Below are 18,400 nucleotides of genomic sequence, written 5' to 3'. Positions count from 1 at the left end.
GCCTTCCTCTTGATATTTTACATTAGCATTATCAACACTTAAGAAAACACCCTTAGAGGATCAAGGACACTCCTGGGAATATGGCAACTGTTCTAAATTAGTTTCTTGCAATTTTTCTTATACACGTGTTGAATTAACTTAGCTTAATTTGTTTTCATCTGCTAAAAGAAAAAGCATTTACATTTTCTTTCCTGTTCCTTTATTACCACTTAAATGCCCTGTCCCTAATAGTGTCTTGGTTCTATAATACAAAAACACCACCCAGAAATATCTGAACCTTCATTCTTCCACCTACCCATCCATCCACCCATCCACCCATCTATCCATCCATCCACCCACCCATCCATCCATCCACCCACCCATCCATCCATCCACCCACCCACCCACCCATCCACCCATCCATCCACCCCCTCACCCACCCCCGCACCCCCCACCCATCCATCCATCCATCCACCCATCTACCCATCCACCCATCCACCCATCCATCCATCCACCCACCCATCCACCCATCCACCCACCCATCCATCCATCCACCCACCCATCCATCCATCCATCCATCTGACATGTGTATAGTGAATGCCTACAGCACACAATGGTTGTGCTAGTGGCTGGGCATTACGCTGCTCAACCGCAGCATCTCAGGCGAAAGCCGGGTGATTAAAACCTTGCCAAGTCTACGGAAGAAGAAAAGCCTATGATGGCAGGTTCTCTTGATCTCATAGATCATGGGAGTATTTGATCACAAACCCCATGGTTCAGTCTACTGTTTTTCTAGTCTGCTTCTGAGGCCACCCCAGCCTGCAATGCTATAGAGGCCCTGATTAATTCTGAGAAGTTTGAGTAGGCTTGAGGCAAACCTTAAAGAGCTAGTTTTCACTTTTCGCATCATGTGTCAGACAGAACATTTATGACTGCTCCACAACAGAATGCAATAGCCATGGGTTGTTGAATTGGAGGGGAAAAAATACATTTACCACAGGGCAATTCCTCCCAACTTTATACCCTAATGCAGGTGTAGGGTCAACTAGTCGATAAAGCTAAGTTTGGGAGTTTGCAAATATTTCTAATATGATTGCATTCTTAATTTAAGAAAACCTGCAGGGTGAAAATTTATGAAATAGATTTTCTCAGGTAAAAATATCCCATTGGACGACATTTCATAAAATTGTCTTCTGTATGCTTTCCAGTGACCCCACAAGTTTCAATCCCAGCAGGTACTATACAGCTACTTGTTACACATCTTACCTTGTCGCTGCTTTTCCACGTAATGAGAAATATTGAAGATCAATGATATCACCAGAGCCAAACCCAGTAAGGCTATAAGTCCCCAGACAAGAAAGTGGCACCCAACGTTTCCTGGAAATAAAAGCCAACATGTGGTTGCTGCTTATCCGTTTCCCACCATTAAAACCATTACATTTCTTCTTAATGAAAGATGTTACGTTTCTTCAAAACAAAGGACAAATCCTCTGATAAAAAATACTAAGATTTTGTGGGTACCTAATTTATTCAATGAGAACATAATCCCACTGAATATTTACAGCAACTCTACAACATAGTAATTATTTTGAATATGCTAGAAACTTCAGATCTGGCATGATCCTACACATATTCTTAGAATTATTTATTTGACTTTTATGTATTTTAGAAAAATATGAGTACATGCTGGGTGCAAAAACTCCCAATAGTATGGGAATGTAAAGTAACATGTAAGGTCCTCTATAAAAGCATAAATATATACAAATATATTTTTGTCTCAAATGGGATAGGTTACACATATAGCATTTTTTGAAACAATAGTGTGGGGAATTTTATCATGTTAGCAAGTTATTTTTAGTAGCTGCATAGTATTCCACAGTGTTGCTGTAATGTAATACATCTAATCATTTCTCCTAAGATGGACATTGTGATTTTTTAAAACTCTTTTCTTGCAAACAATGCAAGGAACACCATTGGACAGACATTTTGTGGATGTGTGGGCTCACCTCTAGAAGAGGTTTCTGGGAGTAGAATCGTTGGGTCAAAAGATACATTGGGAAAATTTTAAGGCAAGCTTTCAGAAAGAGATGGCCCCCTTACCCCATCCCAATTGGTAATAGTCCCCTTCAGGATGATTTAATTATGGTTGTGAAAACTGGGGCCAGTAAGCTGTCTTACTTTCCAGATGGGTCTCAGTTTCTCTCTCGACTGTCATAATACAGTGATAAAGGAGTGATCTCTGTTATTAAAGACCTTTATTCTTTTCTTCTTATGTACAGCACTTAAGCATCCACAGTCTAGGTAAGTTTTAGGTTCTACCACATTTTAAAACATTTTGAGGGCCTGTGACTGTACATTCTATTGAGGCGAATCACAAGTATCATTTCAGGTTATTTAGTCAGTCGAGATTAAACATAGAAGAAAATGTTCTTTGACAGCGACAAATGGTGGGGAGGGAGGGAGAAGGGAATTCACTAACTGACAAGAATCGTCTTAGGTGAACGGAAGGACAACACACAATACAGGGGAAGTCAGCACAACTGGACCAAACCAAAAGCTAAGAAGTTTCCTGAACACAACCAAACACTTCAAGGGACAGAGTAGCAGAGGTGAGTGTCTGGGAACCGTGGTCTCAGGGGACATCTAGGTCAATTGGCATAACAAAGTTTATTAGGAAATGTTCTGTATCCCACAGCGGTGTCTGGGGTGTTAAAAACTTGCAAGTGGCCATCTAAGATGCATCAATTGGTCCCAACCCTCTTGGAGCAAAGGAGAATGAAGAACACCAAGGACACAAGGAAAATATTAGCCCAAGAGACAAAAGGTCCACATAAACCAGAGACCCCATCAGCCTGAGACCAGAAGAACTAGATGGTGCCCAGCTACCACCAATGACCGTCGTGACAGGGAACACAACAGAGAGTCCCAGATGGAGCAGGAGAAAGTGTGGAACAGAGCTCAAATTCATGTAAAAAGACCAGGCTTAATGGTCTGACTGAGACTGGAGGAAACCTCAAAGACATGAATCCCAGAAGCTCTGTTAACCTAGAACTAAAACCATTCCTGAAGCCAGCTCTTCAGAAAAAGACTAGACTGGACTACAAAACATAAAATAAGAGTGTGCTTCTTAGTTCAGGCAGACACATGAGACCAAATGTGTAGGTCTTGTCCAGAGGCAGAATGAGAAGGCAGAAAGGGACAGTAACTGGTTGAATGGACACGGGAAACCCGGGGTGGAAAGGGGGAGTGTGCTGTCACGTTATAGGGATTGCAACTAGTGTCACATAACAATATGTATATAAATTTTTGTAAGAGAAATTAACTTGTTCTGTCAACTTTCACCTAAAACACAATTAAAAAAAATAAATAAAAGATTAGGCTCTAATTGCTCATCCTCTCCAGTCATTGTATTAGGTGACACTTTGTGACAAACTGATCAGGCCGATTACACACATCATACATGTTCAATGTTAAAAGCAATCAGTAAACACAGACAAGCAAAAATAAGAAGGCAAGAATCAGCCATAATCTCAGTGTCAAGAGACAGCCGTGGTGAACACTCTGGTTAATGTGCTGCTTCCAAACTTATTTTTCTGTATGAAGAAATTTTTATGGACAGAGGCATAGGTATAAATTATACAAACTGTACAAGTATCTACTTTTTCCCTTATAACTTGATAGTACACATCTCTTCTGTCCACAAAATAGGCTTCCATCGTGTTTGGCTGCCCTATATTCCATTGTATGGATTTTCCATGGTTTATTTAAACCAAAAAAAATCCAACCCATGGCCACCCTGTTGTTACAGAGTAGAATTTCTCCATAGGATTTTCTTAGCTGTAATTTTTATGGAAGCAAGTCACCAGGCCCTTCTTTTGCAGCAATAATGGGTGTGTTCAAACCACCAACCTTTAGGTTAGCAGTCAAGTAAAAACCACTTGTGCCACCCAGGGACCTAAATAATTTATTTAAACAATTCTTTATTGTTAGACATTTTTTCCCCTAATCTTAAGTCACAGACATTGTGATGATGAGCTTTTCAGTTAAAACTGCACATACATTCTTAATTCTCTTTTTGTTTAGCTTTAAAAAAAAAAAAAAAAAAAAACCTTGAAGATGAATTATGGGGTCAAAGGGAATACACATCTTACAATATTTTGATGTCTTGATGGCCAAGGTTTTTAAGTATAATACTAACCAGATCCTTCTCAGATCAGTCTGGCTTCTGTTCCTATTAGTTTGATTGGCCCTGACCTTTGTATTTATGGTTCTTTAGGCTGACCCACACTGCATCAACCACCACTCCTGATCTAGCTACTGTCCTTCAATATGCTCTCTTTATATACTCCCCTCACCCTATGTTTCTAGAGGAAGTTGCCCCTTTGTCTTCTCTCTGTAGCCAGGGGTCCTCCAGGAGTGAAGTGCAGTGAACATAAAAGACATACACTTTGATGTCCCCACCAGAAATGATTTCCTCAAAAGTTACTTCAGATTCCCTGCCCATCCAGTCATATGCCATTCTCCAGTCATCCTGAACCACTTGCAATCTTCAGTAAATACCATCCTCACTATCTCATGTCTGTATGTCCCTGTACATTTGTCTCAGATACCTTTTCCCCTTGGCCATCTGGCAAATCCTAGTTATTTTTTAAGCCTACCTTCTCTTTGAAGACTTTCCTGAGTGCTGTCTGCCTGCCATCAAATGACATCTTATACATCCGTCTACATGACCACAGATATTGAAGTAACCATTTCTGTACAAATCTCTCCTCCACTGTGAACTCCCAGAAGGATGGAAGCATAATCTTATTCCTCTTAGTCTTCACGCCTCATTTTCTTCATATGTGAAAAGCAAGTGGCAATTAAAAAAAAAGTTTGCTATAGAGTCCATTCTGACTCGTGGTGACCCCACGTGTGTCAGAGTAGAACCGTGCTCCATAGGGTTTTTAATGGCTGATTTTTTGGAAGTAGATTGCCTGGCCTTTCTTCCAAGGTATGCTCCTAGGTGGACCCAAACCACCTACATTTCGGTTAGCAGCTGAGCATGTCAACTATTTGCACCACCCTGGGGCTCCATGTGATAATAGTACCTATACTATACAGACGTTATGGGAATTAGGGGAGTTTAGACATGTAATGAGGTTCTTAGAACAGCGTCTCATGTATAAACACTCAGTAAGCATTAGCTGCTCTTACTGTAGCTGCTACGTTAGTAACACTCCTGCTATTGACAGATGAATGTTGACTCCGTGAAGAAGGGTAATGTAATGGCAAGGGCCAATAGAAGGGTTCTGATGAAATATATGGTCTGGACACATCCATAACCAAGGAAGAGACGAGTTGAAGACGCTGTTATATTTGTCTCCAGCACTACTAAGGATAAAAGGCCTACCACCCAGCAGCTTAGAAATAGATCCCTGTGGGAAGAAGAGTAACTCATTAGGCCTCTATAGCTTTTGTGACAGTGCTCATCAGCAATGACCTAATTCTCTCTGCCCTGAGTCTATATTTACCAAGAAACCTGCTGATTATTAATGCATTTTCCAGGAACCTCGTTACAAGGAGGTTGGTGCCAACAGCTAGCTGTCTGATTAGCTTTATGGGGGTGCCTGCCACTGTAATAGTAAAAATTTATTTTCTTGTTTAAAAATCAGTCTTTTGGGAGTTTGATTAGTGTCAGTAAAATTTCTGAAAAAAAAAACTTGGAAAAAACCACTAGTTCAGCTAAACTGTATGAGCCCAACCACAATCCCAGGAAACAAACGCTTGCATGAAACCAGGATAGAGTCGCAGTGAGCAGAAACAGACCACAGAATAATGTTGAAAAGTATACAATGAGGGTGTTCTCTCACTCTCTTTGTTTTTCTACTTTTACCTTAAGGACCTAAAATATTTATTTTTACTAACTAAATGCACCCTGAGGCCCTGGTGGTGCAGTGGTTAAGCTGTTAACCAAAAGGTCGGCACTTTGAATCCACCAGCCACTCCTTGGAAGCCTTAGGGGGCAATTCAACTCTGTCCTGTAGGGCCGCTATGAGTTGGAATTGACTTGACAGCAATGGGTCAATGGATTTAAATGTACCATAGGGGGAACAAATAAAATCAATCTCCTTCCTAGTTAGTGTTTTTTTTTTTTTTTTTGTCTGTTTCACATACCATCAGTATTTGGTATACACTCAATGAACAGTTTTAGTATGGACAAATATAGTACAATGTAAAAGTCATACTTCAAGGAAGTGAGCAGAAAATTCTAATTTTTATTAAAATAATTACACTGAATCTAGCTAAATTTATCCTTACAATTGGCTTAAAATTACATTGCAAATAGAAGTTCCCCTTTCTTCTTTCTAATTAAAGTGAACGTTAAAATAATTGCCTTAGTCCATTAGTTGCTTTCAGCTACAAAGAAACAACCAAATCAATACTATAACCCCAAAATTTACACTAAATCTTTAGGGAAAGCCCTAAAAGTTTTCATAAAAAAATATGTCAGCAATACGAAGGGAACAACTTGAACCATACTATGCATTCCTTTAGGGCTGGGTTTTATCATTTACTATAAAAGGAAATTTATTCCACATAACCAATTGAATGCCTTTTAAAATGGGCTAAATTCTCACGTGTATAAAGCTGTTGAGACATAGTATCTAGTTTTCTTCTGGTTTTAGGAGTGTGCCATTCTTATCTTCCTAATGTATTTTCCGAGATTTTTTTCCCTTTTGTAATGTTATCTGAGCTTTAAATGGGGAGGTTTTCATTTTAGAAGCTTTATATTTCATGACATTCTTGGTATCTTCCATACCTTTTCGACTGCCAACAATAAATGTCACTATTTTGAAAACAAAACAAAACAGACACATAAAAGAGTAGGTATTGAGTAGCTAAATGTTGGAAATTTTCAACTTGAATGGCAGATGTATGTAAATATTCACACACACACACACTTGGTACTTCTTACCTAGTTATTCTTCACTCATGTGGGTGTCTAGCCACTGCCTCTTACAATATTGGGTACACAAAGCTCTTAAAAATTCTTGTCCAACAAGTGCAATCTTCAGTGTTATTATTTATAAACTATAATTGCTTTCATTTATATAACTTTTATCAATTTAAGAACTACCACATAATTTGAATTTAGCTATTTACATTGTTAAAAGCCAAAGGCCTTGAGAAGTTATTAGCGAGGCAGCCGCAACTAAGAAAATCATGATTTAAGCTTCGTTTTGCTTGAAGCCACAGTCAACACCCATGGAAACAGCAGTCAGGAAATCAAAAGACGTCACTTTGGAAATTGATTTGGCACCTCTTTAAAAAACTAGAAATAGAAGTGCCATAGGATCCAGCAATCCCTTTCCTTAGAGTATATCCTAGAGAAATAAGAGCCGTCACATGAATAGGTATATGCACACCCACGTTAGTTGCAGCACTATTTACAATAGCAAAAAGATGGAAACAACCTAGGTGTCTATAAACTAATTATGGTATATACACACAACGATAAAGAACAATGATGAATCTGAGAAACATCTTACACCATGGATCAATCTGGAAGGCATTATGCTGAGTGAAATTAGAAGCAAAAGGACAAATACTGTGTGAGACCACTATTATAAGAACTCAAGAAAAGCTTAAAACACAGAAGACATTCTTGGATGGTTATGAGGGTGGGGAGGGAGGGAAAGAGAAATTCACTAACTAGATAGTAGACAAGAATTATCTTAGGTGAAGGAAAGGACAACACAAAATACAGGAGAAGCCAGCACAGCTCAGCTAAACCAAAAGCTAAGAAGTTTCCTGAACACAACCAAACACTTTGAGAGACAGAGTAGCAGGGGCTGGGATCTGGGGACTATGATTTCCACGGATGTCTAGGTGAATCGGCGTAACAAAGTTTGTTAAGAAAATGTTCTGCATCCCACTTTTGTGAGTGACGTCTGGGTTCTTAAAAGCTTGCGAGCGGCCATCTAAGATGCATCGATTAATCCCAACCCACTTGGAGCAAAGGAGAATGAAGAACACCAAGGGCACAAGGAAAATATTAGCCCAAGAGACAATATTAGCCACATAAGCCAGAGACTCCATCAGCCTGAGACCAGAAGAATTTGATGGTGCCTGGCTACCACCAGTGCCTGCCCTGACAGGGAACACAACAGAGAGTCCCTGGCAGGGCAGTAGGGAACTGTGGAGCAGAACTCAAATTCACATAAAAAACCAGACTTAATGGCCTGACTGAGACTAGAGGAGCCCTCCAAGACATGGGCGCTGGCTCTCTGTTAACCCAGAAATAAAACCATTCCTGAAGTCAACTCTTCAGACAAAGATTAGACTGGACCGTAAAGCATCAAATAATATTTATGAAGAGTGTGCTTCTCAGTTCAAGTAGATACACAAGACTAAATGGGCAGCTCCTGTCTGGAGGCAGAACGAGAAGGTACAAACAAACAGGAGCTTATTGAATGGACACAGGAAATCCGGGGTGGAAATGGGGCGTGTGCTGTCACATCATACAGATTGCAACTAGTGTCACATAACAATATGTGTATAAGTTTTTATATGAGGAACTAACTTGAGCTGTAAACTTTCTCCTAAAGCACAATTAAAAAAAGAAAGAAATCAAAACATTTTTTTTTTTTTGCATTGGGCAAATCTGCTGCAAAAAACCTCTTTAAAGTGTTGAAAAGCAAAGATGTCACTTTGAAGACTAATGTGCGCCTTACCCAAGCCATGGTGTTTTCAATCTCCTCATATGCATTCAAAAGCTGGACAATGAATAAGGGAGACTGAAGAAGAATTGACACCTTTGAATTGTGGTGTTGACAAAGAATATTGCATATACGATGGACTGCCAAAAGAACGAACAAATCTGTCTTGGAAGAAGTACAACCAGAATGCTCCTTAGAAGCAAGGATGGCAAGATTACATCTCACATACTTTGGACATGTTATTGGGAGGGATCAGTCCTGGAGGAGGACATCATGCTTGGTAAAATGAAGGGTCAGTGAAAAAGAGGAAGACCCTCAACGAAATGGATTGACACAGTGGCTGCAACAGTGGGCTCAAGCATAACAACGATTGTGAAGATGGCGCTGGTAGTGTTTCCTTCTGTTGTACATAGGGTTGCTGTGAGTCAGAACCAACTCAATGGCACTTAACAACAACAACAATCTATCTTTGAACAGTCAGGGGCTTACAATAGTGGGTTTAATTATAAGGCCTCTGACTCTCTTAAATTCGACAGTAATTGGCAGGAATTGTATGTGTAATGGAAACCCTGGTGGCATAGTGGGTTAAGTGCTGCAGCTGCTAACCAAAAGATGGGCAGTTAAATCCACCAGCCGGTCCTTGGGAACTCTATGGGGCACTTCTACTCTCTCCTGTAGGGTCACCATGAGTCAGAATCAATTCGTTGGCAAAGGGTTTGGTTTTGGTTTGGTATATGTAATTGGAGCCCTGGTGGCCCAGTGATTAAGAGCTACGGCTGCTAACTAAAAAGTTGGCAGTTCAAATCCACCAGCCATTCCTTGGAAACCCTATGGGGCAGTTCTACACTATCCTATAGGATCACTAAGAGTCAGAATCAACTTGACCGCAGTAGGTTGGCTTCAGGTATATGTAATTAACAGTTGTTTGTTCTATGGAATAAAATCAAGCTAAGCAAATATCTTGCCTTACTGCTGGTAGATCTGATTCATAAGAAGCCTTTACGTGAACAATTAACTATAGAAAATCAATAAATCCCCACCCCATTGCCAATGAGTCGACTCTGACTCATAGTGACCCTGTATGCCGTAGCTGATTCTCCTTCAGGAGGTCTTTACTTGAGACAAGTGTATGAGTTTACAGTACATAGTATATGGCTTTTCTTGATGGCTTCCCTTGGCTTGTAAACTCTGCCGGAGAAGTGGCCATCTCTTCTTTGCATTCCATAAACTTCCCATAAAAATGTGTATGTTTACTTTAGGAACCCCAGAAAGTTCAAAGAAAAGTACCAATATTAAAAAAAAAAAAAAATTAACATCTCCATAATTCTCCTCAAGAAATCAAATGACCTACTGCACTGGGTAAATCCACTGAAAAAGAATTCTTTTAAGTCTTAAAAAGGAAAGACGTCACTTTGAGGACTCAGAGGCACCTGACCCAAGCAATGATGTTTGCAGTCGCCTCATATGCACGCGAAAGCTGGACAGCACATAAGGAAGACCAAAGAAGAATTTATGCATTTGAATTACGGTGCTGGTGAAGGATATTGCATATGCCCTAGACTGCCAGAAGAATCCCTATGAGTTGGAATCGCCTTGGCACCAATGGGTTTGACTTTTTTTTTTTTTTTTTTTTTTTGGTTTGCCAGGAGAATGAACAAATCTGTCTTGGAAGAAGTACAGACAGAATGCTCTTTAGAAGGAAGGATGGTGAGACCTACTTTCATGTACTTTGGACATGCTGTCAGGAGGGATCAGTCACTAGAGAAAGACATCATGTTTGGTACAGTAGAGAGTCAGTGAAAAAGAGGAAGGCCCTCAATGAGATGGACCGGCACAGTTGCTACAGCAATGGGCTCAAGGACAGCGATGAATGGGGGCATGATACAGGACCAGGCAGTGTTTCATTCTCTTGTACAAAGGGTCACGATGAGTCAGAGCAGACTCAGTGGCACCTAACAACAGCTCTACTAATAATTTTTTTTTTTTTTAATGTGTTGATGATTAGGTGCTGAATCAGCCACATTCTCGATGATACTGTGAATCTGGCACATTATCACTAAACCTACAATCCGCCCCCCAACCCCCCTACTATCCTGCCCCATCATCCTAATTATTAAAAGGGATTGGATTCATAGATATTAGCACTGGAATGCTGTTCTTAGGTGTCATTAAGTTGGTTCTGATGCCTGTTGTTGTTGTTAGGTGACATCGAGTCAGTTCTGACTCATAGCGACCCTATGCACAATAGGACGAAACACTGCCCGGTCCTGCGCCATCCTTACAATTGTTATTATCCTTGAGCTCATTGTTGCAGCCACTGTGTCAATCCACCTCTTTGAGGGTCTTCCTCTTTTCTGCCAAGCATGATGTCCTTCTCCAGGGACTGATCTCTCCTGACAACATGTCCAAAGTATGTAAGACACAGTCTCGCCATCCTTGCTTCTAAGGAACATTCTGGTTGTACTTCTGCTAAGACAGATTCGTTCATTCTTTTGGCAGACCATGGTATATTCCATATTCTTTGCCAACACCACAATTCAAAGGCCCGTCAATTCTTCTTCAGTCTTCCTTATTCATTGTCCAGCTTTCACATGCATAAGATATGATTGAAAATACCGTGGCTTCAGTCAGGCGCACCTTAGTCTTCGAGATGACATCTTTGCACTTCAACACTTTGAAGAGGTCCTTTGCAGCAGATTCGCCCAATGCAATGCGTCTTGATTTCTTGACTGCTGCTTCCATGGCTGTTGATTGTGGATGCAAGTAAAATGAAATCCTTCACAACTTCAGTCTTTTCTCCATTTATCATGATGTTGCTCATTGGTCCAGTTGTGAGGATTTTTGTTTTCTTTATGTTGAGGTGTAACCCATACTGAAGGCTATGGTCTTTGATCTTCATTAGTAAGAGTGCTTTAAGTCCTCTTCACTTTCAGCAAGCAAGGTTGTGTCAACTGCATAACGCAGGTTGTTAATGAGTCTTCCTCCAATCCTGATGCCCCGTTATTCTTCATATAGTCCAGCTTCTTGTATTATTTGCTCAGCATGCAGATTGAATAGGTATGGTGAAAGAATAAAACCCTGACGCACACCTTTCCTGACTTTAAACCAATCGGTATCCCCTTGTTCTGTCCAAACAACTGCCTCTTGATCTATGTAAAAGTTGATCATGAGCACAATTGAGTGCTCTGGAATTCCCATTCTTCATGATGTTATCCATAATTTGCTACGATCCACACTGTCGAATGCCTTTGCATAGTCAATAAAACATGGGTAAACATCCTTTTGGTATTCCCTGCTTTCAGCCAGGATCCATCTGATATCAGCAATGATATCCCCGGTTCCACATTCTCTTCTGAAACTGGCCTGAGTTTCTGGTAGTCCCCTGTAGACATACTGCTGTAGCCGATTTTGAATGATCTTCAGCAAAATTTTGCTTGCATGTGATATTAATGATATTGTTCTATAATTTCCACATTCGGTTGGATCACCTTTCTTGGGAAGAGGCATAAATATGGATCTCTTCCAGTCAGTTGGCTAGGAAGCTCTCTTCCATATTTCTTGGCATAGACGAGTGAGCACCTCCAGCGCTGCATCTGTTTGTTGAAACAACTCAATTGATATTCCATCAAGTTCTGGAGCCTTGTTTTTTGCCAATGCCTTCAGAGCAGCTTGGACTTCTTCCTTCAGTACCGTTGGTTTGTGATCATATGTCACCTCTTGAAATGGTTGAACATCGACTAATTTTTTTTTCAGTGTAACGACTCTGTGTATTCCTTCCATCTTCTTTTGATGCTTCCTGTGTCATTTAATATTTTCCCCATAGAATCCTTCACTATCGCAACTCGAGGCTTGAATTTTTTCTTTAGTTCTTTCAGCTTGAGAAACACTAAGCATGTTCTTCCCTTTTGGTTTTCCTTCTCCATCTCTTTGCACATGTCATTATAACACTTTACTTTGTCTTCTCGAGACGCCCTTTGAAATCTTCTGTTCAGTTCTTTTACTTCATCAATTCTTCCTTTTGCTTCAGCTACTTGACGCTCAAGAGCAAGTTTCAGAGTCTCCTCTCACATCCATCTTGGTCTTTTCTTTCTTTCCTGTCTTTTCAATGACCTCTTGCTTTCTTCATGGATGATGTCCCTGATGTCATTCCACAATTTGTCTGGTCTTCAGTCACTAGTTCAATGTGTCAGATCTATTCTTTAGATGGTCTCTAAATTCATGTGGGATGAACTCGAGCTCTTATTTTGGCTCTCGTGGACTTGGTCTGATTTTCTTCAGTTTCAACTTGAACTTGCATATGAGCAATTGATGGTCTGTTCCACAGTCGGCCCCTGGCCTTGTTCTGACTGATGATATCGAGCTTTTCCATCATCTCTTTCCACAGATGTAGTCAATTTGATTTCTGTGTGTTCCGTCTGGTGAGGTCCTTGTGTATGGTCACTGTTTATGTTGGTGAAAGAAGGCATTTGCAATGAAGAAGTTGTTGGTCTTGCAAAATTATATCATTCGATCTCCGGCATTGTTTCTATCACCAAGGCCATATTTTCCAACTACTGATCCTTGTTCATTGTTTCCAACTTTTGCGTTCCAATCACCAGTAATTATCAATGCATCTTGATTGCATGTTCGATCAATATCAGACTGCAGCAGCTGATAAAAATCTTCTATTTCTTCATCTTTGGCCCTAGTGTTTGGTGTGTAAATTTGAATAATAGTCATATTAACTGGTCTTCCTTGAAGGTGTATGTGTATTACCCTATCACCGACAGCATTGTACTTCAGGATAGATCTTGAAACATTCTTTTTGACAATGAATGCAACAAACACCATTCCTCTTCGAGTTGTCATTCCCAGCATAGTAGGCTATATGATTGTCCAATTCAAAATGGCCAATACGAGTCCATTTCAGCTCACTAATGCCTAGGATTTCAATGTTTATGTTAACCATTTCTTTTTTTGATGATTTCCAATTTTCCTAGATTCATACTTCATACATTCCAGGTACTGATTACTAATGGATGTGGCAGCTGTTTCTTCTCATTTTGAGTCATGCCACATCAGGGAATGAAGGTCCCGAAAGCTTTACTCCATCCATGTCATTAAGGTCTACTCTACTTTGAGGAGGCAGCTCTTCCCCAGTTGTCTTTTGAGTGCCTTTCAACCCGTGGGGGCTCATCTCCAACATTATATTAGATAATGTTCCACTGCTATTCATAAGGTTTTCACTGACTAATCCTTTTCAGAAGTAGACCGCTGAGTCTTTCTTCCTAGCCTGTGTTAGTCTGGAAGCTCAGCTGAAACCTGTTCTCCATGTGTGTCCCTGTTGGTATCTGAACATGAGTGGCATAGCTTCCAACATCACAGCAACACACAAGCCCCCACAGTACAACAAACTGACAGACATGTGGCAACCCCAAATGTGCAGAGTAGAGCTGCTCTCTGCAGGATTTTCAAGGCTGTGACCTTCCAGAAGCAGATTGCCAGGCCTGTCTTCCAAGTCTTCACCGGGTGGTTTTGAACCACCAATGTTTCAGCTAATAGTAAGAACTTAACTGTTCATGCCACACAGGGACTCCATTAGCACTGAAAGAGTCTCTCAAATCCAGTCCCAGGCTTTCGAGTAAATAAAGCAGTGTTTTTAATGAAGCATCTGAAGGCCACCAACCTTAAATGAGTGTATTATGAATAAAAAAATAGAGAGGGTTATTTGAAAACAAATGGTGTACATTGGGAAGGGAGCTGTAATGGGGATGGGCTGTGGGGGACAAAAGCAATATGGGGTTATGTAGTGACTGTTTTCAAACACTGTGGAGAAATAGAATGAGAGCAGTCACTTACTAGCTGTGTGACTTTCTGCAAACCACGGAATCTCACTAAGCCAATTGCAAAACTAGAATTCAAACCCTTATCTGTGTGACATCAAGGTCTGCTCTTTCTATTACATCATGATTTCTCTCAAAATATTTATGGAATTTAATTGGGGAAAGTATAGAGATGGTAGCGAGGTGGAAGGTAGGTTTTTAAGGCAGTTTTGATTCCTCCAGTGCTTTTAGAATTGAACTTTTCGAATAGAATTGAAAGGTCACTGCCTTGGAAGACATACAGACAGAATTCTCCTTAGAAGCGAGGTTGGTGTGACTTAGTCACTTTTAGGGCTGAACTTTAATTGGGATTCTAAGTTGCAGAAACCCTATTGGGATTGAAGTGCTGTCAAAATCCCTGCTGTATATGCGCCTCTCTTTTGGTTCGGTTAGTTAACATAGGTGCTAATTGTTTACCACTGGAGAAGCAGCTGGTAAGAGCCTCTGGAGATGGCCTTTTACCAAAGAAAATAGCTTAACTATGATGTTTCTTGTGGAGCCTGGCGGAGCAGTGGTTTAAGCATTTGGCTACTAACCAAACGGTCAGCAGTTCAAATTCACCAGCCTCTCCTTGAAACCCTGTGGTGCAGGTTTATACTCTGTCCTCTAGTGTCGCTATGAGTTGGGCTCGACTCAACAGCAATGGGTTTCGTTTTTATTATGTCTCTTACGTTGTGAGAAGAAATGTTATTTTTTCTCTCCTTCTTTAAATCCAGAAATGTTGAGAGAATTGAACAAAACCAAAAGCACTTACGAAAGTGTTTGACAATGACATGTATTATTAACTTGCAATTTGTGAATAAATTAAGAGATGATTCATTTTCCATTTGACCCCCTTTAATTTAAAGAGCATTTGAGTTTAAAAGGGGATTCACGAGTTAGTCCTACCTATTACCAGTCTCTAAAAGGAAGGCTTTCACTGTTCTCAAAATGGTGATTGAGGCTCATAGGAAGACAAAGCAGAGTAGACAATGAAGGTCTTCTTTTTTTAAGCAACAGCGTGTAACTAAATTGTGAATCATTGTTCTACCTAAATTAACAGTAGCTCATAGGAGTTGTTTACAGCATTTGATTCAGCTAATCTTGGTTTTCCTGGGATGCAGAAGCACGGTGGGAATTACGATACAGACGCATTCATTGATGATGCCCTGACTACAAAGCACACAGGTAGGAAGAAAGGGAAAGGAAAGATTTGGGACTATTTTCCCATATTTTGTTTTACTTTACTACAAATAATTTTATTTTTTTCTTTGTGTTCAAACATTTTATTGTCTTTCTTGCTTCACTTCTCTAAATATAAAAAATACTATCATCTGGTTCTATTCTTCTTTCACATTAAGTTTTTTGTCTTTGAATATCTGTGAGGCTTTAGCGTTCATTACTCTCTATTTTTGTTCCTTTGGTGGAATTGTACACTTGCAGGGGCTGCCTGAACTAAGTAATTCTGTGGAGGAAATGTCATCACTTTCCTCCTAACTTTAGAATTTATTCATCAGTCCTGGGAATGCTTGAATGTCATATCCTCTGCCTTCGACTTGGCTACGTTTTCTGAGTTCCCCATCAGCACCAGCTCATGGCAGCCGTTCGCAGTATTGCTACATCCATTTCATGCAAGGCACTAACAAAACCGCAACAATTGCTTTTGTTCTTTGCTAACCTATGAACTTGGAAAATACGTGGAGAGGCCTTGAATATCATACATCAGTTTACGAACCCCATGTGCTTTCTCCAATCAATTGATTTTAAAATCTAGCAAGCAAACACTGGGAAGCAAATTCATAGAAAGCATAATATCTTTACTCTGAAAATGGCTTGTACATATTGATTGCAAAAGTACTATAACAAAATAATTAAGCAAAAAATGTGATCAGACAATTCACAAATGATATAATTATAAACAGTTTAAAAACCCACGCAAAAATGTTCACCTTCATTATAATCAAATCAGTGCATATTAAACAATAGGTTAGCGTATTATGCTTATCCAATTAGTACAGATCTTTTTAAATGAGACCAGCCTGTTAAGGAGAAACACTGATTGAATGAGGGTGAATTGGCAGCACACTTGGAAAAGCAGTTTGGCAATAAGGAGACTTAAATGTTCATAACCTATTATTCAGTAATTCCAATTCTAGGAATCTTTCCTAAGAAATAACTTTTAATATAGAAAATTTATGGAGCTGTTTATTGATAAGTCATTTAAAGTATTAAAGAAACTGGATACAATACAAATGTCAAACAATTAAAAAATAACAAAGTTGACTATAATTAATCCAATAGGTGTCATGTTCTGCATTCAATTAAAATGATTAGGTAGAAGTTATAATAAAAAGAGAAATGGTTATATTATGATGTTAGTTAGAAAAGCTGGATATAAGCTTTTACGTACATTATTATCCCAGTTAGGAAGAGCAAGCCATGAATGGTGCATAAAAATAAAAACTGGAAGGAAATGAAACATGTATGGTTTTTCTAAGGTGTTGGGAAATATGTAAGATTTTTTTAATATAGTTCATAATTTTCCCAGTTTATATGATGTGCATGTTTTCTTTTAAAACAAAATAAAGCTTATTAAAGAAATAAAAATCACAAAAAAGAATAAAAAGAGAATGAGCCATCAACAGCGAACAGACACTCCAGCTAATTGGTGTGTATCCAACCCTCACGATTCACTACCCAGTGGTTGGATTTCACTGGCCTTTGCAAAATTTTCAGGTCTCTGAATGTTGACAGTTGAACTGATTGCTGGGAAAACAATACAGTGCTTAAAATCTAATGAAATAAATGAGGTTACTCCTCCCTGGCTTATAACTATATTAAAGGAGGAATATTCATGATCAATGACTGTCTTTAAAAATAACAAGTACTGAAAAGTGGCATAATTATCGATGAATACTTTATATTCATCTATCAGCTTTATATTATTAAACACTGCCCCAATTTCATTCTTTTAAGAGAAAATAGCCAACACGTACTCATTAATAGATTTCAAAATATCACCTAATTGTACTAAAGGTTATCTCACATTTTAAAACTGATTGTGTTAACTAGTTTACTTTCCAAATCTTAAGTGTCTTATTGCTATGGATTTTGAAGTTATTAGGTGAATTTTTAGGTATAGGAATGGAACAAAAGAATATAAAATGCCACTTACCTGACATGCTTCTTTTTTCAGAAAAATCCTTATGTAACCATAGGGCAACTTTATGGATTAAAATGCTCCCACAAAATTTTCTTTTCTAAGTGAGGTTGCTTTGTGAAGTTAAGAGTGGCAGTAAAACTTGCCTCTATGGGTGCCTCAGTTTTTTTTTTTTTTTTTTTTCTCCTCTGCTATTTCTTAAAATCTTTTGTGTGTATTTTGTTCAGTTACAAACAGGAAATGTGGTGATGGAGGCTTCTAGAGTTTTGATTTGAAACCAGTAGGCTCTTAAATTGTTTTGTAACATGAGAAGAAAAATCCCACAAGCCTCTCTACCCCGACATTTCAATTTTTATCAATTTGTGAATGTAATTTAAAAATAAGTAATTAAAATCAAGTATAAATTAGGAGAAAACATCCATCTCTCTGGAGAGAATCCAGGGGTGTCCTCAAAAGTGAGTTTACCACAGGAGAACAAAACAAAATACCCTAATCTGAGGAGTGAGCAGTGAGCATCACCTAGGCTGCTCAGCTGTTGGTTGTGTTTTCTGTGAGGCATAATGGAGGGGAGGTAGTTAATACTCTCTGAGTGCTTACTGTGTATCAAGTGTTTTCTATACATTATCCCACTGGGAGATTGGATACCTTCCTTCTTCCCTGCCAACCCTTGCTCCAGCCATCATAAGTCCCTTTTGTCCAATCTTGGGCCATCTGGTAAA

General features: G+C 39.3%; 1 protein-coding gene across 1 annotated transcript in view; it reads right to left on the bottom strand.

Annotated features, from left to right (window-relative positions):
* The window catches only part of LOC126061564 (T-cell receptor-associated transmembrane adapter 1), a 54,497-nt gene extending 36,638 nt beyond the window's left edge, over window positions 1-17,859 (bottom strand). The window contains exons 1-2 of the mRNA XM_049858151.1: window positions 17,697-17,859; window positions 1,246-1,356 (exon numbers count right to left, since the gene is read on the bottom strand). Coding sequence (XP_049714108.1) covers window positions 1,246-1,356; window positions 17,697-17,703 — 118 coding nt within the window. The 5' untranslated portion in view covers window positions 17,704-17,859. The remainder of the gene's footprint in view (window positions 1-1,245; window positions 1,357-17,696) is intronic.
* Window positions 17,860-18,400: the final 541 nt, after the last annotated feature.

The sequence above is a fragment of the Elephas maximus genome, chromosome 18 (assembly GCF_024166365.1).
Source record: "Elephas maximus indicus isolate mEleMax1 chromosome 18, mEleMax1 primary haplotype, whole genome shotgun sequence".
NCBI classification, from domain to species: domain Eukaryota; kingdom Metazoa; phylum Chordata; class Mammalia; order Proboscidea; family Elephantidae; genus Elephas; species Elephas maximus.
Note: the sequence above shows the minus strand (reverse complement) of the source record. Positions and strands in the feature narration are given on the sequence as shown.